Genomic DNA, 24,105 nt, shown 5'->3' with positions numbered 1-24,105 from the left:
GATGATTTTGTTTTGGCTGCAACTCAATCTAATATTAGAGAGAAAATTGTCTCAGATAGAAAGCTTATGATAAGAACACTGGAGGAATGCATCAAGCTCTGGGCGTCCGTGTACACATGTCACTGAAAGAAAACATTCAGGTACAGCAAGGATATGGAAGGCAAACAGCATGTTGGCCTTATTGTGAGAGGAGATGACTACCAGAGCAAGAGTGACTTGGTACAAGGCCTTGGAGTTTTTTTGTGCAGTTTTGGTCTCCATATCAGAGAAAGAACATTCTTCACAGTGGAGGAAGTGTGCCAATGTTTTCCTTGATTAATTCCCGGGATAGCAGGAATGTTAGAAGAGGATAGACTGGGTCAGTGAGTTTAGGAGAATAGGTGGGTATCTCATAAAGACCTGTAAAAGTCTTACAAGAATAGACAAGCCTGATGACTTAGACAGTCCAGAATGATGGGTTCACAAACATAGGATACTGGGTATGCTACTGAGAACTTAAATCAGGAATTAAAGTCTTCACCCAGACATGGAGAGTCTGTACATGAAGAAATACCAATTATTCTCTGTTACAAAAAGCAGTGGAGGCCAAGTCAGTAAATCTATAAAGGAGGGAACTAAATATACTGTATTACTCAATATGAAATAGATTAACAGATAAGTAGAAAGTGAAGAACAGGATTCTGAAGTGGATGATTAACCATGATCATATTGAATAGTCGAGCAGGTCCAAAGGGTTGAATCGCCTGCTCTAGGTCCTATTGTTTGTTTCAATGAGCAAGCATAATACTTTCACTGTTCAAAACATCAAGGCAGTTTCCATTTACTGTCATAACGATTCATAACCAGCATTGATCCCACATTTCCTGTCTGAGTGATACAAAACTGGAATAATTGTTGGAACACAAGCCATACAAGAAAATTCGAATGCAAACCGTACAGGAAAATCGTTCACCAGTTAAAAAAAATATTCTGACTGTTTGAATTAAAATATATTTAAGAAAATAAAGCACATAAGTTGAGGCAATATACCTTATGTATTATGCTGTAGAATAAAGTAACATATACCTGGCAATAAAACAAACTACTCCACCCACCAAAATCAGGTAATGTTATTCAGATAATATGACACCTCCACTTTATGATACATGCTAAATGTTATATATTGCTACTAATTGAAATCACCAGAATGGACTCAATTATTCTTTTACCATTAAATGTTTGCTCTAAGGAAAATGTTGGGGAACAATTATCATGAATAGTGTTCAGTGTTAGCATATTGTAATATATATTACTGAGAGGAATCAGAATAGTACAATAATATAAATTGAGTCAAATTGCATGAAAAGTTGGAACATTCAGTCCGAAGCTGGTACAAATTCAGAAGGTCTAATCTTCATGACCGTGGACTTTAGTGAATACCACCATCCATGCCAGGTGTACCATATAATCCCATCATCCGTCTTTGCGTTGAAAGGCCCTTTATTGTAGTGATGTCCATTCAAGTTCGCGGAGTGACATCTGTAAAAGCAACATATTACAACTTTTAAGGAAACTGGAAAACTAAAAGGTTATGAATAATACTGATGTAATGCAGTCAACTTAAATTAAGAACCTGTAAATGCAGTGCAAGATTGCATCCAAATATTCCTTATTTTGAAGTCTATTTATAATGCAAATAGTTTGTATTGAGTGCTCTTTGTAAAATAAAATAGCTGGGCACCAACTGCAAGGTTTGTGTAATAGTATGTAACACCAGCAATGATAATGTTTTCATCTATTCTGTGCCATCATTTGTTTCTCTCTTCCTCTTTTACTATGAATGCTGTAACCTTTCTTTGTTTCTCACTCACAGCTGACCGAGGAAGGAGTCTCACTTGCTGCTTCTGAGGGTAGGTCCCTGCGTTTAGGTGGTCTCTCTCTCCCGAGGTGCTGTTGCAGTATGATACCAAAGTTCTGCGTCAATGATTTATGAATAGGACTGCAACTCATTTAGACTCTTTCAGGTTTGTGTTTTATGTTCTCTGTTTTCTCCCATTCTTTCTTGCTGTTTGCATGATTTATTTGTAGTTTTTTTGGATGGGGTGGGGGTTGATATTTTTCTTTGAATGGCCACCATGGTTTTCTTTCTTTCCTGGCTGTCTGGAGAAGATGAATCCCAGAGTTGTATACTGCATATATACTTGATAATAAATGTAGGTCAAACCTTAAATCTTGTTATATTATTTGACAAACATTCTTAAATTTTACATCCCTCTTTTTGATGAAGCTGTGAATGCTGATGATCAGGATATAAATTGTGCTTCACGAAGTCTGAAGTTAGATTTAAATGGAGGGAAGGATTTGACGAGAAGTAAGACTATTTAGTAATATGAGGTGATTTCATGAAACAACAGGGCTGTTGAATATTTAGAACTAAAATCAAATCTAATGTGTACCTGTTACAGAATTGTCAAGATCAGCTTCAGTTTCACTGTTGAGAACACCATTAATTAAGTTCATCCAGGACACAATATGCCTCATGATAAAGATAGCCGGGCTGATGAAATTACTCAGCCTCATTCCCAGCGTACCAGCTCCACCCCCCTCCCCAATGCCTTCAGCTATATTTAGGTCACATAAAGCATGTAAGCATGTTTCAAATATATCTCAATAGCAGGGTGCAGTCTAGACAATAATTTGATATATTTTAGCCTTGGTTAATATTCTATCATTTATGCACCTGTAGTCAACTTGAACTATATAGCATAACTCCATCAGCCTTTTGAAAAGTCTGGTCCACCAACTCATTGATAATTATCTGCTTTATTTACTTATTTCATTAAAGTATGGGAGGGAATGACACAAACAAGTTAGCAGTTATTGCCCTTCATTGATGGAACTGAGGACATTGAGAGGCAACCACAGAGTGCATGATTGTAATCAGTAAGGTCAGAGCAAGTAGAGATGAAGATTAGCCTTCCACAAAAGAAATTATCAACTTGTTTAGATTTTCTAACAATCCTACAGTCTCCATGGTCATTTTCTGGTGCCAGTCTCAAATTGACAGATGTATTAAATTCAGTTTCATTGTCTCCTACAGTGGAACTTACACTAACTGGAGAAGATTTTTTAAACTAAAAAAATTGCAGAAGCTAGAAAGTTTAAAAAAGACAGAGAATTCTGAAACTGGTCTGCATTTCAGGCCACATCTGTGGACAGTACAACAGAGTTACATTTTTGCATTTTAATGAAAGGCCAACAGCCTCAAACCTTAACTGCACAGATGTTGATTCACATGATGAGTAGTTCCAGTTGCTCTGTTTACTTATATAAAATGATGTTTACTTATATGAAATGAGAACTAGAAAGACAAACTTAATAAAATAATGTTGTGTCCAAAATGATCCCAGGGAAGTACCTAACTTGATTTTTTTTGGCAAATTTGCAAGGATCCAGCACAGCTATTCAACACTTGTATGCCTTGGAGACATTGCTCAGATGACTAGATTCCCAGAATTTGGTGATAATCTGAGAAACTGGCTGTCAGAGTGGGGTCTCAGCCTGAAACATCAACTATACTCTTTTCCATAGATGCTGCCTGGCCTGCTGAGTTCCTCCAGCATTTTGTGTGTGTTGCTATCAAACATACTGTCAGGTCTTTGGATGCAATCTAGTCAGCAGCCACTGTTGATTAGTAATTTCAAGTACGTTTCAAAGAAAACCTGCTAGGCTCTACAGCATTCCTAAAATTCACTACCTATTGTTGCCGACAGCCTCCCCCATTGCCTTCCTTTGCATACCTGAACTCCATTGTAAGGCAAGACAGCCAAGAATGAGAAAAGCCCTCAGAGCCACATTATCTGCAGCTTACCCAAGCAACTGTAGTGAGTTCCAAGAAGATTTCTGGGTTTTGACACTGGTCTCTTGGCTCAGGGCTCTCCGAGTGCAATGCAATTTCCACATCCAAATTTAATTCCAAAGTTTTATCTCACAGTCACTGAATTTTTAGTTCAGTATCAGGAACACGTTATCATTTATGACAAATACCAGTCTTTTCTACTGTTTTGATAATACTTTCACATACTGCATTTGTAAACATCAGAAAATATACAAACGTACAAACTCCTCAAAGTCTGTTACGCTATCAATGGATTTACATTGTACAGATTGTCTGGAAAGTTCCAAAATAAGTCTCTTTTAGTGGGCTGCACTGTGTTTTTTGGTGCTAAATTTGCTTTTATTCAATCATTGGTGAATCTAATAATGTTGAGTGACATTAGGGAAAACAGCTTGCATCACATCATGAAGTGATGTAACAAATTGGCTCAAACTTTTATCAAAATAATTCCCATGGAATCTCAGTGTTTAGCTTCAATTTCCTAATTTGAGCAGATTTGAAGCAAGCTCTTCAAGTGGCTCGCCTACCAGCTACAGTTTTCAAGTATAACAGTTTCCAAAACATATAGTGATTTAATACAAAGTATGAATTTATCTGCATTAGTGTCTTGTAGAATTACTGGTAGCATTTAATGAAAATCTCAAACTAGCATGAAAGTAACATATCCTATTAATTTAATATTGTGTTTAATATATTGCTACATGCATTCTAATGCTTCAATGGCAGTTATATGGCAGTTATGTGAATCATTGTACACTCATCCCAGACATGTTTACATTCTTTCAGAATTTTTTTTCCCTTTGAAGTTCCCTGACCAATGTTACATTTTGGAGGATCTACATTTATTAATTTTAAAGGGAGTTTAAAAGCTGAATGTGCAACATTTCCTTATATCAAAAGCAATAAAGCAATGCTTGATAATGCCGTAGCCAGGGCAATTATGTTTTGTCTTTGAACTTTAGACGAAAGTAGTTTAAGGATAGCTTTTTCTGTTCACCAGAGGCTTTCAAAAACAAGCAAAAAATTATTTCCTTGGGTATTGTAAACAACCTCTGCAATAGTATCTAATGTTTTTCTTTGGTATCTCACTGAATTTGGTTCTTTCTCTTGGTTATATTTATCAATTTGAATAAAATTGTAGCTGGTATTTGATGCACAGATGTTCAGTTTCTCTTTGTAGTTTAGGTAGATCAAATTACTTAGTTCAAGTCCACTAAATACTTGGTAGCTCATAAATGAAACTGAAAAAAAATATCAACAATGGGTAATGGAGGAACTCGGGTGTGTTTTTTCCCCCCAAAAAATATTAGAAGTGCAGAACACATTCCAATCCTACATCCAACATAGACGCAAAATTTCAGTTTCTAGATTGTTCTGATACCGAGCCAAGCATGGAACACACATATATTCTATTTTATTACATGTCTTTAGATTTAAATTAGATTTTCACCATCCGCAATTTTTAAAATCTTAATCAGCAGCTTAAATCCTCATGATACAGAATCTCTGGGACAAATTACATTTATTTCATTGCAGATTATGCTGTAAACATTTACAAGGAAAGAACGACTCCTCAAGCATGCAGTTTTCTACTTCAATTGCAGAGTGACTGAACTATTAGGTTTCTGCAACTAAAGCTAAGTAAGCTACGTTGGATGTAAATTACCCTCCTAAAGAGCAGCAGACATGAATCCTTGCAAATTCAGATCCGATACTAAAGTTGAAAATAAACAAAGGTCTTTATTTGTAAAACAAAGTAATTTCTCCAGTACCTGTTAAACCACCATCCACCCTTGTCTTCTTTTGCACAGTTGCCATGGTAACGGTCATTATCTCTGTCCTTTGTGCTGAATTTCATGCCATTATGGTTGGCCCACCATTGAACTTCAGGGTGATAAGTGCCACTCAGTGAATCCCCTGCAGATCCACTGTAGGCACCAAAGCTTAAAACATATGAATTCTGTGCAAAACAAAAGAATGTATTTTCTGCATTAAAATGCTCTTCCAAAACAAGTTCTGAGGGATAGAATGAGATGAAGCTCAAATGACTACCATACAGATCCCTGCGATGCACAGCATGATGCAGTGTTGTGTAATGTATCAAATCCAGGATTTTGTTGATAGTAAATACTTTTCCTGGTTAATAAAATACCATTTGGCAGTTCACAAGGGGAACAGCTAAAATTTGGGAATGTACAGGAATTGGAATCACAGGATTGCAGACCTCTCAAGATGTTTGTGGAGCTCTGGAAGATTATGAGGAAAGGAAGAAGCAAGACCATGGAGATATTTGAAAGCAAGGAGGAAAACTTTAACTGTGAGACTTTGCTTAACTGAGAACTGATCAAGCCAGAAAATGTGGAGGTGTTGGGTGACACACCCAAAATGCTGCTGGAACGCAGCAGGCCAGACAGCATCCACAGGAAGAAGCACAGTTGACGTTTCTGGCTGAGACCCTTCATCAGGACTAACTGAAAGAAGACATAGTAAGAGATTTGAAAGTGGGAGGGGGAGGGGGAGACCCAAAATTATAGGAGAAGACAGGAGGGGGACGGATAGAGCTAAGAGCCGGGAAGTTGATTGGCAAAAGGGAAACAAGGCTGGAGAAGGAAGAGGATCATGGGCTGGGAGGCCTAGGGAGAGAGAAAGGGGGAGGGGTATGCCAGGGGAAGATGGAGAGCAGGCAAGGAGTTACTGTGAGAGGAACAGAGAGAGAAAAGAGAGAGAGAGAGAGAAAAGGAAAAAAATAAAAAATAATAAATAAATAAATATAGCAACAACACCTTATATTCCGTCTGGGTAGCCTCCAATCTGATGGCATGAACACTGACTTCTCTAACTTCCATCAACTCCTCCATCCCTTATTTATTTATTATTCTTTATTTTTTCCTTTTTTTCTCTCTCTGTCCTTCTCACAATAACTCCTTGCCTGCTCACTATCTTCCTCTGGTGCTCCCCTCCCCCTTTCTTTCTCCCTAGGCCTCCCGTCCCATGATCCTCTCCCTTCTCCAGCCTCGTATCCCTTTTGCCAATCAACTTTCCAGCTCTTGGCTCCATCCCTCCCCTTCCTGTCTTCTCCTATCATTTTGGATCCCCCCCCCCCCACTTTCAAATCTCTTACTAGCTCTTAATTTCAGTTAGTCCTGACGAAGGGTCTTGGCCCGAAATGTCGACTGTACCTCTTCCTATAGATGCTGTCTGGCCTGCTGAGTTCCACCAGCATTTCCTGTGTGTTGCTTGAATTTCCAGCATCTGCAGATTTCCTCGTGTTTGAGGTGTTGGGTGAATAGGACGTAATGTGGCTAATGACATGTGCAGCTGAGTTTTCAATTAATTAAAATTTTCAGTGGGTAGAATGGGGGTGGAGGTCGTGTGTTGGGGTGTGGAAGTTGGTGGGCAACCAGGATACATTGGAGTTATTACATCTGGTAGTTCTGAAAACATGGGCAAGTCTTGCATTACTAGATGAGTTAAGACAGGGATAAAGTTGGCCGGTGCCATGTAGGTGGAACTGATCAGTTTTACTGATATCCCAGATGAGGTCTAAAGCTTAACTAGAGGTTAAACATTACACTCAGGCTACAAAGAGACTGATGCATTTTCAAATGATTCAGAGGGAGAGAAGGAGTTCCTGTCGGGAAATCAAGTTTATAAGCAACCAGAAATCATGCTTTTGGACCTAACAATTTTAGGTGAAGGAAATGTATGCTCCTATTGTTGAAAATCAGACCAACCGTTTGGCTGTGTAGTGGGGGGGGGGGGGGAGTAAGAGTTGTGGTTTGAGGTAAAGTAAGGTACCAACAGCAGTAATGTGAAAACTGACATTGTGTTTTGTTGTGACGTTGTCAAGAAGCAGCATGCAAGCAGGATGTAAGTCACAGCCGAGACAGCTCTTTGGGAACACTCCAGATAATATGTGAAGCCTTTACTGCTGATTCACTGATTACTATTTGATAGATAAAATTGCACTGGACTAATGTGGGCAGAGTTTGATATGCTCTGTCAACTGATTGTAAAAGATGACGAGAGTGTCTTCAACGTCACAGCAGGAATTGGGAGATTCAAATAACATGCAAGGATAAAGATTAGCTTTACCTGTCACATGTACATCAAAGCATACAGTAAAATGCATCACTTGCTTCAAATCACACCAGTGAAGTTTGTGCTGAGCGGCTTGAAATTGTTGCCACACCAACGCAGCATGCCCACAACTCACTAAACCTAACCTTATGCCTTTGGAATGTGGGAGGAAACTGCAGCACCCGGAGGAAGCCCAGTGCTCACAGGGAGAACATGCCATCTCCTTACAAGAATTGAATGCCGATCACACAACAGGAACTGTAAAGTGTTGCTATAAGCAATCACGCTGTCCTGAGACACTTTGCTTTGCATGCCATCTATAAATTGAATCAGGAGGTCAAAGGCTGTAATATATTCAAGCATAGAGGATAGAAAGCCTTTCGGGATGATGCTGATGTCCAGAACAAAGGCCAGGCAATGAACACATGAAATCCAGTCAATAACTAGTATAACATATAACAAGATAACTTTTTATCTGTACAGGTCTCATTACATTTAATCTCCTGATCAAGAATAATATGATTCACATGTTGAGGAAAACGGTTTTCCGAGACTGACTGCTTTCATAAAGCTGTTAGCCCAAGGGTTAGCCAATATTGATGACTATTTTAATTATAAAATATATATTTTATAATTAAAATATATATTTATATGCTACAAATATCTCATAGGCAACTCTAAACAGCTTGGCAACAAAGAATTTGAGTCTTATTCTGAAAGAATATTGCTCATTTGCTTATGTAAGCCGAATATAATATTTTCAAAGTGCTTTTACCATCCCAATCATTTGTTATCCTCACCTCTTCATTTTGAACTTTGAAATGTTTATATTGTGCATACCGTTTTTCACCTTCCCAGTCAGTGAGGTCAATTTTGACTGTGTAGTCTCCTGGTGGAAAGAAAAAAGAAAATATAATTTTTTCTTCTATCCTTACGAAGTTTGACTGTATAATAAAAATTTAGTAATCTTAAACAAGATAGTCAAGTTTGAAATTCAAACACTGGGGAAATATAAGTACTGAAGAGGGGTTGGTTTAATCTGAAACCTTGAGTGATTATAAATAATAAATATATTAAAATAATCGATCATAGATTCTCCCTCAAACCTAATTGGTAAATATAAAAAGGAAGGAATTTACACTTTGGAGCTTTGGGATGAGGTGTGGGTGGAGACGAACCGTACTTGTCAGTAAGCAGCTTGCTTTACTTTCAGTAGCCTGTTTCTCAGTGAACATTTAACTCAACTAGTCTATGAACATATTCCAGATTTCCCAATCAATCATGCAATACTGATGAATGCAATACACCGGTACAGGAATGGATAGGGATAAAAGGTTGTACTACGTCAGAGCACTGACATGATGAAAGGATCTCTATAGATGGCATACAAAACAAAGTCTTTCACTGTACCTCAATACATGTGACAATAATAAACCGATTTACCAAATATGGGCAAAAAAGATTAGCTCTGATAAATAACTTGGTCAGCAAGGCCGACGTGGGCTGTTCCCATACCACATTGTTCTACAACTTCCATACTGATGCACAACTGTTACTTCATTTTGAATATTGCAAGGTAAGGTGCATATTTGATAAACTTGGGAGTTACCCAGACTAGCTAGGGCCTCTCTCAGATTCGGTGGTGTCATGCTTGATGTCCTGAAGGGGCCATCAAAAGGTACAGAGCTATCATATTCCCTGCTGGTAAGAATAAGAAACCTGCAGCAGAGCAGATCACCTGCCTGGATCTGTCCCCTCCACAGTTCTTGGCAAAGCTGGGTCTCCAGGAGCAAGCAAAATGCTTACACACATTATTCTCCTTGTTTTAAATTCTGAAGCCAGTACATTTCTTTTCTATTCTATTAAGAAAGCTCTAAAAGAAATTAAAGCAGTTCTTTTAATCTTAAATATCAATTTATATTTCAATTAGAAAATGATGCGGCTCATAATAATCAAACACGCTGGAATGTTTACCTTGAGATGTCAAAAAATGCAAGTTGTCATTTCCAATCCAATATTCTCCATTGACTGATTGGAAGTTTCCAAATCCTTGTTTATAATCAGACCAGACCCTGTGAAAACATGGGGAATTAACTACATCTAATTTATTTATTAAAAGTAAGACTAGATACTCTAAAAAAACGATAGTGGAAAGGGCTAAGTTGTAACAGAAATGTAGATACAATTCTCAGCTAGGGTTATTTCAAAAGAGGGTTTATAGTCATGTTAAAAATATACTTTCTATGGATAATGAATCAAACCTAGATGAACCGTGAAAAACATAACTAAAAATCAAACAGTGCGTTCAGCTGCTGAAAAGGTCAGGGTGTAACAGGAGATAATGTCATCTGAACTGTCTGTGGCAATCTTGAATGTCTTCAACCCAGCAAGCGAGTGAACTACATTATTAATTATGTGTACATCTATTATTAATTACGCCTACTATATCCATAATTCATTAGATAAGAAAAATTGACATCTGAATTAACTGTATTCAAAGTAAAGGTATTTGACTTCAAATTCTTGATCTTGGGATTATAAATTGAAGTTTTGTCAGGGTGCAGAATTTTGGAAAAGGATGCAACTCAAATGGTATTTTGGGCTGTTAACATTGATCCTTCAAATTCTGCTAAGAGCTTTCGTGTGGATAGCCAAGCAGTGGTATCTTAACAGTAACTTCATCCAATGGGAATGACAAATAATATCAAAAGAAAATACAGAAGTCAAGATTAAACAAGTCAAGAATAACTGCAGAACAATCCAATCCATTTGGATTAAAAGGAAATGTCAGCATTCAATAAAAATTAATAATTAACAAATATAGTGTAGCAATGTGCTACACACAGCACTACAATAATGACACGTAGTCAGTGAGTTGGGTTGCGATAAAAAAGATTTATTCAAACTTCGTGGCCTCCTTTAAAGCCTTCCCATTCCCGTCCTCCCTGGGCGGGACTGCTGTGGGGAAAGCATATTCACAGACCCATTCCTGCTTTCCCCCTGCTGGTGAAGATAGCCTGGCGCCCTTTTTGGGGCCGACCTCTCTGCCGGCGTGCGCCGGTTCGTGTGTGCTAGAAAGTGGGTCGCCACATAACCCCCCCCTCCCAGAACTGGCGATACATCACCCAATGTCCACAGTCTGGATCGGCCTCTGTTTGGGAGGTCTGCCCCTGTGCCGCGGTGCCTGAGCCTGGACTGGCTGCGCCAAGTCCACGTGGGCCGGTTTGAGTCGGTCCACCGTGAAAACCTCCTCTCTCCCCCCAATGACCAGCACGAACATGGACCCGTTGTTCCTGATCACCTTAAACGGCCCCTCGTAGGGCCGCTGTAGCGGTGCCCGGTGTCCGCCCCGTCGTACAAAAAGAAACTTACAGTTCTGCAGGTCTTTGGGTACGCAGGTCGGGATCTGTCCGTGCTGTGAAGTGGGGATGGGGGCCAGGTTACCGAGCCTCCCCCATAGTCTGTCCAAGGACTGCTGCGGGTTCCTCCTCTTGCCCCCTTGGGGCTGGTATGAGGTCTCCTGGGACTACCAGGGGTGCGCCGTACACCAACTCGGCCGACGAGGTGTGCAGATCCTCCTTGGACACCGTGCGGATTCTGAGCAGGACCCAGGGAAGCTCGTCCACCCAGTTAGGCCCCTCCAGGCGGGCCATGAGAGCCGATTTCAGGTGACGGTGGAAGCGCTCCACTAGTCCGTTCGACTGTGGGTGGTAGGCAGTTGTGTGGTGTAGCTGTGTTCCTAAAAGGCTGGCCATAGCCGACCACAGGCTGGAGGTGAACTGGGCGCCCCTGTCGGAGGTAATGTGGGCTGGTACCCCAAAGCGTGCTACCCAGGTTGCAATCAGTGCTCGGGCGCAGGATTTGGAGGTGGTGTCGGTGAGCGGGACTGCCTCTGACCATCTGGTGAACCGGTCTATCATAGTTAGGAGGTACTGCGCTCCTCGCCACACTGGCAGGGGCCCCACGATATCCACATGAATGTGGTCAAACCTCTGGCGGGTGGGTTCGAGCCGCTGCGGTGGAGCCTTGGTGTGCCACTGCACGTTGGCTGTTTGGCACTGCATGCACGTTTTGGCCCATTCATTAACCTGTTTACGCAGTCCATGCAACACGAACCTGTTGGCGACCAGCCGGACGGTTGTCCTGATGGAGGGGTGCGCGAAGTTGTGAATGGACTCGAAAACCCGCCGGCGCCAGGCTGCTGGGACGACGGGGCGGGGTTGGCCGGTAGCTACGTCATACAGTAGGGTCCTCTCACCTGGGCCTACGGGGAGGTCTTGGAGCTGCAAACCGGAGACTGCAGTCCTGTAACTGGGGATCTCAGCGTCTGCCTGCTGTGCCTCTGCCAGCGCTGCATAGTCCACCCCCTGGGACAGGGCCTGTATGGTAGGTCTGGAAAGTGCGTCCGCCACGACGTTGTCCTTTCCCGAGACATGCCAGATGTCCCTCGTGTACTCGGAGACGTAGGACAGATGTCGCTGCTGGCGGGATGACCAGGGGTCGAACACCTTCATGAACGCAAAGGTAAGTGGTTTGTGGTCCGTGAATGCGGTGAGGGGCCTACCTTCTAAGAAGTACCTGAAATGCCGGATTGCCAGGTATAGTGCCAATAGCTCCCGGTCGAAAGCACTGTATTTGAGTTCAGGTGGTCGTAGGTGTTGGCTGAAGAACGCCAGAGGTTGCAAGCGACCCTCGATGAGTTGTTCCAGCACTCCACCGACCGCTGTGTTGGATGCGTCCACCGTGAGGGCAGTAGGAACGTCCGTTCTGGGGTGCACTAGCATCGCGGCGTTTGCCAAGGCTTATTTGGTTTTAATGAAAGCAGCCGTGGCCTCTTTGTCCCAGGTAATGTCCTTGCCCTTACCCAACATTAGAGTGAACAGGGAGCACATGATTTGGGCTGCTGAGGGGAGGAAATGGTGGAAATTCACCATACCCATGAATTCCTGCAGGCCTTTGGTTGTGTTGGGTCGGGGGAAGTGGCGGATCGTGTCTACCTTGGCAGGCAGAAGGGTTGCCTCGTCTTTAGTAATCCTGTGGCCCAGGAAGTCGATGGTGTTGAGTCCGAACTGGCATTTGGCTGGGTTGATTGTAAGGCTGAATTTGCTCAGGCAGGAGTAGTGTTGACGGAGGTGGGACAGATGCTCCTGACAACTACTGCTGGCTATGAGGATGTCGTCCAAATAGATGAATGCGAAGTCCAGGTCGCGTCCCACCACGTCCATTAGCTGCTGGAAAGTCTGTGCGGCATTCTTTAGGCCGAACGGCATTTGGAGGAATTCGTAAAGGCCGAACGGGGTGATGAGTGCTGTTTTGGGGATGTCGTCCGGATGTACCGGGATTTGATGGTATCCCTGGACAAGGTCTACCTTGGAAAAGATCCTTGCGCCGTGTAGGTTTGCTGTAAAGTCTTGAATGTGCGGCACAGGGTAGCGGTCTGGCGTTGTAGCCTCGTTCAGCCTGCAGTAATCGCCGCATGGTCTCCAGCCCCCGTTGCCTTGGGTACCATGTGCAGGGGGGAGGCCCATGGGTTGTCAGACCGTCATATGATCCCCAATTCCTCCATCTTCTTGAACTCCTCCTTCGCCAGTCGGAGCTTGTCCGGGGGGGGGGGGCGGGAGCCTTCGAGCACGGGCGTGGAGGGGTGGTCCCTGGGTCGGGATGTGGTGCTGTACTCCGTGTCTGGGCATGGCTGCCGTGAACTGCGGTGTCAGAACTGATGGGAAATCCACCAGGACCCTGGTGAATTCATCGTCGGACAGCGTGATGGGGTCCAGGTGTGGGGCTGGCAACTTGGCTTCACCCAGGGAGAACGTTTGAAAAGTCTTGGCGTGGACTAGTCGCTTCACTTGCAGGTCGACCAGCAGGCTGTGGGCTCGCAGAAAATCCACCCCCAGGAGTGGTTGGGCCACGGCGGCCAGTGTGAAGTCCGACATGAACCGGCTGGAGCTGAACTGTAGCCGCACCGTGCAGGTGTCGTAGGTCTGTATTGTGCTGCCAATTGCGGCCCTCAGGGTGGGTCCCGGTTCTCTGTTGCGGGTGTTGTAACTCGTTGGAGGTAAGACGCTGATCTCCGCTCCGGTGTCGCCCAAAAAGCGGCGTCCTGACTGCTTGTCCCAGACGTACAGGAGGCTGTCCTGATGGCCAGCCGCCGTAGCCATCAGCGGCAGCTGGCCCTGGCGTTTCCTGGGAATTTGCAGGGTGGCCTGCAGCGGTGGGCCTCTGTGCCCCACCGCTGGTGGTAGAAGCACCATTGATTGTTGGGCTCCTCTCTCCTGTCGCCGGGTTTTGTAGGCTCTGCTGCCGGGCCTGGTCTGGTCTGCCATTGGGCACGCGGCTTGGTGATCTGTGCGACGGACACCCCTCTCTCTTTCTTGGCATTCCACAGCGCATCTGCCCGGGCCGCCACCTCCTGGGGGTCGCTGAAATCTGCGTCGGACAGCAGCAGGTATACGTCCTCGGGCAGTTGCTCTAGGAACGCCTGCTCAAACATGAGGCAGGGTTTGTGTCCTTCAGCCAGGGCCAGCATTTTGTTCATTAATGCCGACGACGGCCTGTCTCCCAAACCATCCAGGTGCAGTAAGCGGGCAGCTCGTTCGCGCCGTGAGAGTCCAAAAGTCCTTATGAGCAGGGCTTTGAATGCTGTGTATTTGCCGTCCTCCGGGGGCGACTGTATAAACTCCTCAACTTGTGCAGCTGTCTCCTGGTCGAGGGAGCTCAGCACGTAGTAGTAAAGAATGGACTCCGAGGTTATCTGCCGAATGTGGAATTGTGCTTCTGCTTGTTCGAACCATAAGCGGGGTCACAGCGTCCAGAAGCTTGGCTGTTTTAACGAAACTGCGTGAATAGATGCGGCGTTGGTCATCTCTGGTCCAAATATCGTTTGGGCCATCGGGGTCACTAATTGTAGCAGCGTGCTACACACAGCGCTAGAATAATGACATGTAGTCGGTGAGTTGGAGTTGAGATAAAAAAGATTTATTCAAACTTCGCAGCCTCCTTTAAAGCCTTCCTGTTCCCGCCCTCCCTGGGCGGGACTGCTGTGGGGAAAGCATATTCGCAGACCCTTCCCACATGCGGGATTTTCCCCCTGCTGGTGAAGATAGCCTGGCGCCCTTTTTGGGGCCGGCCTCTCTGCTGGCGCGCGCCAGTTCGTGTGTGCTAGAAAGTGGGTCGCCACAATAGCAAACTTTCGGCCTATTTTTGGAGATTGTTTCAATACATTCAAAGTGCATTTGATGGATTTATATGAGAAATGAGTGAGCTGAATTCTAGTTAATACTAATAAGCATAATCAATTAGCAATAAGCAATTCCAGTTATCAGGAGAGACAGGGTCTGTTTTCCTTGGAGTGGAGGGGGCAAGATTGAACATATAACATAGAACATAGAAGTTTACAGTGCATAACAGGCCCTTCGGCCCACAATGTTGTGCCGACCATGTAACCCACTACAGAAACTGCCTAGAATTTCCCTACTGCATAGCCCTCTATTTTTCTAAGCTCCATGTACCTATTTATGAGGCTCTTTAAAGACCCTATTGTATTCGCCTCTACCACTGCCACTGGCAGTGCATTCCACACGCCCACCACTCTCTGTGTGAAAAACTTACCCCTGACATCCCTTGATACCTATTTCCAAGCACTTTAAAACTCTGTCCCCTCATTTTAGCCATTTCAGCCCTGGGAAAAAGCCTCTGGCTATCCACACAATCAATGCCTTTCATCATCTTATACACCTCTATCAGGTCACCTCTCATCCTCCTTTGCTCCAAGGAGAAAAGGCCAAGTACACTCAACCTGTTCTCATAAGGTACACCCTCCAATCCAGGCAACATCCTTGTAAATCTCCTCTGCACTCTCTCTATAGCATCCACATCCTTCCTGTAAGGAGGTGACCAGAACTGAACACAATACTCCAAGTGGGGCCTGAGCAAGGTCCTATATAGCTGTAACATTACCTCACGGATCATAAACTCAATCCGACGGTTGATGAATGCTAACATACCATTCGTCTTCTTAACAACACTGTCAACCTACTCAGCAGCTTTGAGTGTCCTATGGACACGGACCCCAAGATCTCTCAGATCCTCCACATTGCCAAGAGTCTTACCATTTATCTTATATTCTGTCTTCAAATTGGACCTTCCAAAATGAACCACTTCACACTTATCTGGGTTGAACTCCATCTGCCACTTCTCAGCCCAGTTTTGCATCCTATCGATGTCCCGCTGTAACCTCTGAAAACCCTCCACACTATCCACAACACCTCCAACCTTTGTGTCATCAGCAAACTTACTAAGCCATCCCACCATTTCTTCATCCAGATAATTTTTAAAAATCATGAAGAGAAGAGGTCCCAGAACAGATCGCTGAGGCACACCACTGGTCACCGACTTCCATGCAGAATATGAACCATATACAACCACCCTTTGCCTTCTGTTCCCCATGCAAGCTAATTCCGGATCCACAAAGCAAGGTCTCCTTGGATCCCATACCTCCTTACTTTCTGAAGCAGCCTTGCATGGGGAACCTTATTAAGTGCCTTACTGAAATCCATATACACTACATCCACTGCTCAACCTTCAACAATATGTTTAATTACATCCTCAAAAATTCAATCAGCTCGTAAGGCACGATCTGCCTTTGACAAAGCCATGCTGACTATCCCTAATCAGATTATGTCTCTCCAAATGTTCATAAATCCGGCCTCTCAGGACCTTCTCCAACAACTTGCCCACCACTGAAGTCAGACTCACTGGTCTATAATTTTCTGGGTTATCTCTACTGCCTTTCTTGAACAAGGGAACAATGCTTGCAACCCTCCAATCCTCCTCCCATCCCAATTGATGATGCAAAGATCATCGCAAGAGGCTCAGAAACCTCCTCCCTCACGTCCCACAGTAGTCTTGTGTATACCTCAACTGGTTTCGGTGACTTATCTAACTTAATGCTTTTCAAAAGCTCCAGTATATCCTCTTTCTTAATGTCATATGCTCAAGCATTTCAGTCTGCTGCAAATCATCCCCAAAATTGTCAAGATCTTTTTCCCTGGTGAATACTGAAGCAAAGAATTCATTAAGTACCTCTGCTACCTCCTCTGACTCCATGCACACGTTTCCACTATCGCACCTGATTGGTCCTATTCTCACACGGCTCATCCTCTTGCTCTTCACAAACTTGTAGAATACCTTGCGGTTTTCTTTAATCCTGCTCACCAAGGCCTTCTCATGGCTCCTTCTGGCTGTCCTAATTTCATTCTTAAGCTCCTTCCTAGCAACTTTTAATTTTCTAGAGCTCCAACAGTACCTAGTTTCTTGAACCTTTTGTAAGCTTTTCTTTTCTTCTTAATTAGATTTTCTACATACTTTGTACACCATGGTTCTTTAACTCTACCATCCTTTCCCTGACTCAATGGAACATACCTATGCAGAACTCCATGCAAGTGTTCCCTGAACGTTTGCCACATTTCTGCCATGCATTTCCCTGAGAACATCTGATTCCAATTTATGCTCCCAAGTTCCTGCCTAAAAGCATATTTCCCCCTACCCCAGTTATATGTTTTTGCAATTGCCTGCTCCTATCCCTCTCCAGCGCTATGGTGAAGGAGATAGAGTTGTGTTCACTTCCTCCAAAATGTTCTCCCACTGAGAGATCTGACACCTGACCAGGTTCATTTCCCAATACCAGATCAAGAACAGCCTCTCCTCTTGTTGGCTTATCTATATCGCATCAGGAAACCTTCCTGAACACACCTAACAAACTTCACCCCATCTAAACCCTTTGCGCTAAGGAGATGCCAAACAATATTAAGAAAGTTAAAACTTCCTATCACAACAACCCTATTATTATTGCACCATTCCAGAATCTTCCTCCTTATCTGCTCTTCGATATCCCTATTACTATTGCGGGGGGGGGGGGGTCTATAAAAAACACCCACTTCCCTCTCCTGACGGTCACCCACTTATTGAGATATATAAAATTATGAAGGGTGTGCTGCAGGAAATTATTCCCCATGTCAAAGGCAGATTAAGTTAGTGGACTTAGGTTTAGGTTAAGTGGTAAGAGATTTCAAGAGAGGATCTGAGGGGAACCTCTTTCAGTGGAGACTGAAATCCTTTGCCTGCGAGAGTGGTGAGAGCTGAGTCACTGACAGCATCGAAGAAGTCTCTAAACAAGCACCTGAATCCCCAAGGCATAGAAGGTTATGGTCTAAGCCTTGAAAGATTACATGTCCTTCCTAGTTTAAGAATGCTCAGATTATGTTCAACTTGTACATACAAATGAGCTTTTGGGACACCTGCAGGATGTGTTTACTGGCTGTTGTGTAGGAATTGTTCATGGCTGTGATAGTCTCAGTTCACAGGAATGGAACCTGGGGAGAACTTGTTATGAGTGGTCAGAGTAAACATAGTGGCCTGCTTCCCTCTGATCATCAAACCGAGATGTGTTCCATCAGTTACCTTGAAACCTTTACAGCAAATGAGTTGTTTGTAGAGTAAACAAAGTAACATCAGTGTTTTTACAAACCGCTAGATCCTCTACAAAAGAATTGTTTTGTTTCCTAACAATGAACAAGTGGTTATCAGAAGTGCCACATCAGGGAGGTAAAGAAATTATTAATACATTGCCATCTCCTTGTTCTGTATTTGCTTTTAATAAACACACAATCTTTGTAATAACATTGAACCCTGAATATTTTCAGAGATTGAATTAATATATTACAAGTGACTTTGCATACCTATGAACCTATTCTCAATAAATAATGCATATCATTGTTAACTCCAGAGCCTTGCATTCACAAAACGCATACTCATATTCCCACTGTTTAAACTTGCACTGAATAATTCATTGCTCACATCCTATCTAATTGTGCTGACAGAACTTTACAAGCAAGTGTATGAATCCAAAGTAGTGAAATGAATCTCTTTAACGCTGCACTTTGTTATTGATGATCAGTTTGAATTTCACCAGCACTGTTCAGCATCTTTTCCTTTGAACATTGAACATTCGCCTTTTCCGAACATTGACAAAATAGGTGAGCTTCTACTGTGGGTGTAAGTGACATCATAGCCCAAGCAATCATGGTAAAACTGATCAATGGGAATTAAAGAAAAAAACTATACTGCCCTGGTGCAAAATAATATAGCTGTATTTTCTGTTTGAAGGGGAAAGAAGCCATTCAGCCCACTGAAAATACGCTGGCTCACAGATCAATTCCTATTCTCCCACTTTATCCCTTATAAACTACTCTCCCGACAATTAGCCTTGGTCTCTACCGATCACCTTCAAGGCAAGAGCAAGTGTGTATAATTCACCAACCAACCTGAATGTCTTTGGGATAGGGGAGGAAACCAGAGCACCTAGAGACAAGAAAACGTGGTAATATGGAGGACATGCAAACCGCACATAGGAGCACCAGAGGTTAATATTAAACTCAGGTCACTGGCACTGTGAGGCAGCATCTTATCCCCATCCAGGATATCAATACAGACATCCCACTGAACAGTGTCCTTGGCTGCATCAACCACCTCATCAATAATCTTGCCTAGAAGGTCAAAAGTGGAGATATTTGCTAATGATTATAGAATGTCCAATTCTTATAGAATTGCAATTCTTCCAATAATGACATAAATTAGACCTGGACAACATTCCAATTTCAGCTGCCACCATCTGGGAAATGGTACCGCAGCATAAAAGCCAGGACCAACAGGCTCCGGGACAGCTTCTTCCACCAGGCCATCAGACTGATTAACTCACACTTATTTGAGTGTACTTTGTATTACCATTGACTGTTTTATTTGTTATAAATTATTATAAATTACTATGATTGCACATTGCACATCAGACAGAGATGTAACATAAATATTTTTACTCCTCATATATGTGAAGGAAGTAAGAAATAAAGTTAATTTAATTCAATTCAATAAATGGCAGGCAATATTTGCAGCATAGAAACATTAGGCCATCTCCAACAAGAGAGAGTCTACCTACCACCATCTGACTTTCAACAACATTACTATCGCTATTAGGAGGCATTTCAGTATCAATAAATGCTGGAAGTTTATTTGGCAAGAGACTTAATGTCCTGGCCATGTAAACACTTGTAAACAAATACTGTAGTTATGTATCCTCCAAAAAGTGGCTTGTTTCCTGTCACCTAATTTACAACGCACATGTTGGAGAAAGGAGTACAGTATATTGATTGTAGCTCCTACATAACATATCTACTTCAGAAGCATTCATATATGCATGCTCCATCTGCATAAGACCATAAGATGTAGGAGCAGAAGTAGGCCATTCAGCTCTGCCATTCAATCATGGGTTGATCCAATGCTTCCAGTCATCCCTACTCCCCTGCCTTCTCCCCATACCCTTTGATGCCCTGGCTAATCAAGAGCCTATCTATCTCCGCCTTAAATACATCCAATGACTTGGCCTCCACAGCTGCTTGTGGCAACAAATTCCACAGATTTACCACCCCCTGACTAAAGTAATTTCTCTGCATCTCTGTTCTAAATGGACGTCCTTCAATCTTGAAGTCGTGCCCTCTTGTCCTGGACTCCCCTACCACAAGAAATAACTTTGCCATATCTAATCTGTTCAGGCCTTTTACCATTCGGAATGTTTCTATGAGATCTCCCCTCATTCTCCTGAGCTCCAGGGAATACAGACCAAGAGCTGCTAAACATTTCTCATACGGTAACCCTTTCATTCCTGGAATCATTCTCGTGAGTCTTCTCTGAACCCTCTCCAATGCAAGTATATCCTTTCTAAAATAAGGAGCCCAAAACTGCATACAATACTCCAAGTGTGGTCTCACAAGTGCCTTATAGAGCCTCAACATCACATCCCTGCTCTTACATTCTAACTTTTTTATTTCTCTTCTAATTTCCAATGCTCTTATTTTTGGGTTTCTTGTTCACTACCCAGAAACATTCACTCCCATCACAATAACATTCAGGTTTTCTGTATGTACCATCCTCAAATTGCACTGCAGTGAAGTGTCACCTACTTTGACACTTCGTCCCAAACTGATTACCTTTACTATCCAGATGGATGAGGAGAGATAGCACACATTATTTATTATTATTTTATTTTACTTTTCTTTTCTCTGCTAAATTATGTATTACATTGACCTGCCATAGACATGGAAGGAGGAAAAGATGGCGGCACGACGCAGCTTGCAGTGGCCACTCCGGTGAATGATATCTGTTATCTGTCAAGCAGGGTGCCATGCACAATCCTGATTTAATGGAGACAGACGTGAGAGCACAGAGGAACATCTGGTGAAACTTCTTTAAAATACCTGTTTCGCTGCTGCTGCTTCTGTTTGATCCAGAATCTCTGGAGGGGAAAGGCCCTGAGTCCTCGGCTTTGCTTGTTGCTTGGCGGCCGGGGCGGAGTCGAAGTGCTCGGCAGAGATGGTGCTTGGTGCCGGAGGGCTGGTCGGAGGCTCGGCGTTTTCAGACGGACTCAGAGTCGGCTGCAGTCGGGTGCTTCCAATGCATCAGCAAGTTTGCTGCGCTTCCGTCTGCGTGAGATGATGGCTATCGGGACTTGAGACTTTTTTTTTTACCGTGCCCATGGTCTGCTCTTTATCAAATTACGGTATTGCTTTGTACTGTTGTAACTATATGTTATAATTATGTGGTTTTGTTAGTTTTAGTCTTGGTTTGTCTTGTGTTTCTTGTGATAACATTCTGGAGGAACATTGTATCATTTTTTAATGCATGCATTTCTAAATGACAATAAACGAGGACTGAGTGTCCTCATAACCTAATCTCTGCTGCTGCTATGTTAACAAATTTCACGTCACATGCCGATGATAATAAACCTGATTCTGAAATACCATCACTTGCGAGTTCTCTTACAAGTTCATACACAATCCTAATTTCAAGATACGACACTGTTACTTCTTTGCTACTGGTCCTAAATACTGGGATTCTTAAGGCTGATTTATACTTATGCGTATGGGCTACACTGTAGCTTACGCCATAGCCTACGCAAGTGGGCTATGCCGTTGTGAGCATTTATACTTGTGCGTTGGTGTGTCTGCGTTGCTCTTCAATTCACCGCCAAAACGCTAGTTTGTGGTGGGGTTTGTTTCTTCCTGTACTTCAAACAATGGCGATTGAAACTGAGCGCATCATTTTGGAGTTGGAGCTCATGTTGAGCTAAGAACGCTCTGAAATAGCGGAGAAGAAGCAGCAACCGGAAATGCATAGCAGGAAATGCAATGCTACCAAGTGGACCAATCACAGTTGTTGCGGTCTGCGTCACCGTGACGCGTAGTTACATTTTGGGAGAGGTGCGCGTTAGGCTACAGCATAGGGTTCAGTTAGAGTACATCGTAGGGTACGCGGCTACACCATACCTATGGCGTACATTTGATGCAGAAGTATAAATTAGGCTTTAGTCCAACAGTTCTTTTGTGTACCTTTGTCAAATGTTCAAGCAGCTGTTCAAAAAGGCAGTTCACTAACATCTTCTCAAGAGCACTTAGAGTTCAGCAATAAACACTGTGTGAATCGGTGCTGTTCACAGTCCATTAAGGAAAATATCTTATAATGGGCTTTTCAAATGATCAGTTAGTATTGCTGTAGAATTTTAAATTTATGTTTATTTCTTACCACCTGAAGCACCTCCAACCCACTTGTATTAAATGCACTGTAAAAGTCAACCACAATTCAATCTTTGATCTTGGTCAAATATAATGTGTTTCAGCTTCTTATTCCTAAAGTCACACTGATGAGAATGGGTAAATAAAGTTTCTTTAACAACAAAAAGGACACAAATAGTTTATTCCTGTCTGCCAAACCTGCTTAATATTAACAACATTGTGAAGTACAATTTTCATATATGTATTACTGATAAGTAAAATAAACCTAGATTTTTACTTCCTTTTGTAAGTTTTGGGAAAGAGAAATAGGACACAAAATGCAAAATATATGCAATTGTACCTTAGTTGAAGCTGGATTATATTCCATAAATGCCACTTCACTGAAAAGTGGTTTGGTAGATATTTATGAGTTTCTTTTCTCTGTTCAGAACACTTAAAATAACCAAGTATTTTATCCTCCTGAGGAGAGCTAAGATGGAGTCAGAGGGCGACTTCTTCGAAGTCATCTGTGAAACAGCTTAAATTCCTCTCTTTAATATCTCTTTTTCCCCTTTTCAAGGTAGCTGGGGTCCTGCTGGAGTCCATGATCTACAGCCGCACTCAAACTGCAGCACTACAGGCCCAGTTCCTGCTCCCGGAGCTCACCAACTGGCTGTCTTCGTTATCTCCAGGAGCAGTCTGGAAGATGTGCACTTTTGGGATGTGGCATTGAGCAGCCCCTGTGGATCCAATTCCCCACCAGTGTCACCAACTGAAGCATTGTGGGAGACCGGAACATTGAGATAATGGGTGTGGTGTTGGAGTCCTCTGCACTCGAGCAATCACTCTCTCTCTTGATGGGGGTGGGGAGGAAGTCTGCTGGTTCTTGAGTCGGGTGAGCTCGAAGAAACCTCACTTCAGACTGTAATATTGAAGCAGCAATCTGTTGGTCTCCCCTCTCCCTTGTTTGTGAGAAAGATAGAGAACCTGTGGCATGTCGAATTGCTGCATTAACAATGGTTTTTGTTGGACAGCATATCATGCTCTCTTTGGGGGTTTTACTATTGCTTGCTTGGTGGGTGCTGGATGCTGATGCTTCCTGCTGGAACAAGTAGGGGGAAGGGGGATTGATGATTTGCTGCTACTTGTGTGTGGGAGGAGGGAGGGGACTTTGGGGTTCTAACGTTTTTTTCTGTCATTCAATTTTTGGAGTTTTCTTCTATTCAGATGTCAGACTTGACTGGAGCCACCAATACAGAGGCTGTGTACAAGAGCCAGAGATGCCTCTACTCCTTGAGGAGACTGAGGTCCTTTGGAGTATACAGTCTTCTCCTTCACATGTTCTACCAGTCTGTTGTTGCCAGTATGTTGTGGTGTGCTGGGGCAATAGCATCAACATTGGTGATGACAACAGGCTCAATAAACTGATTACAAAGATTGGCTCTGTTACAGGAGTCAAACTGGACATACTGGAGGTTGGGGAAGAACAATGGACCCTACAGAAAATCCTGGTAATTCTGGACAATGTTTCTCACCCTCTGCATGCCA

General features: G+C 43.0%; 1 protein-coding gene across 1 annotated transcript in view; it reads right to left on the bottom strand.

The window, feature by feature from the left end:
• Nucleotides 1–804: 804 nt before the first annotated feature.
• The window catches only part of fgl1 (fibrinogen-like 1), a 39,681-nt gene continuing 16,380 nt past the window's right edge, over nt 805–24,105 (bottom strand). Inside the window, exons 6-9 of the mRNA XM_072252636.1 lie at nt 9,932–10,029; nt 8,758–8,846; nt 5,650–5,837; nt 805–1,518 (exon numbers count right to left, since the gene is read on the bottom strand). Coding sequence (XP_072108737.1) covers nt 1,356–1,518; nt 5,650–5,837; nt 8,758–8,846; nt 9,932–10,029 — 538 coding nt within the window. The 3' untranslated portion in view covers nt 805–1,355. The remainder of the gene's footprint in view (nt 1,519–5,649; nt 5,838–8,757; nt 8,847–9,931; nt 10,030–24,105) is intronic.

The sequence above is a fragment of the Mobula birostris genome, chromosome 3 (genome assembly GCF_030028105.1).
Source record: "Mobula birostris isolate sMobBir1 chromosome 3, sMobBir1.hap1, whole genome shotgun sequence".
Lineage (NCBI taxonomy): Eukaryota > Metazoa > Chordata > Chondrichthyes > Myliobatiformes > Myliobatidae > Mobula > Mobula birostris.
Note: the sequence above shows the minus strand (reverse complement) of the source record. Positions and strands in the feature narration are given on the sequence as shown.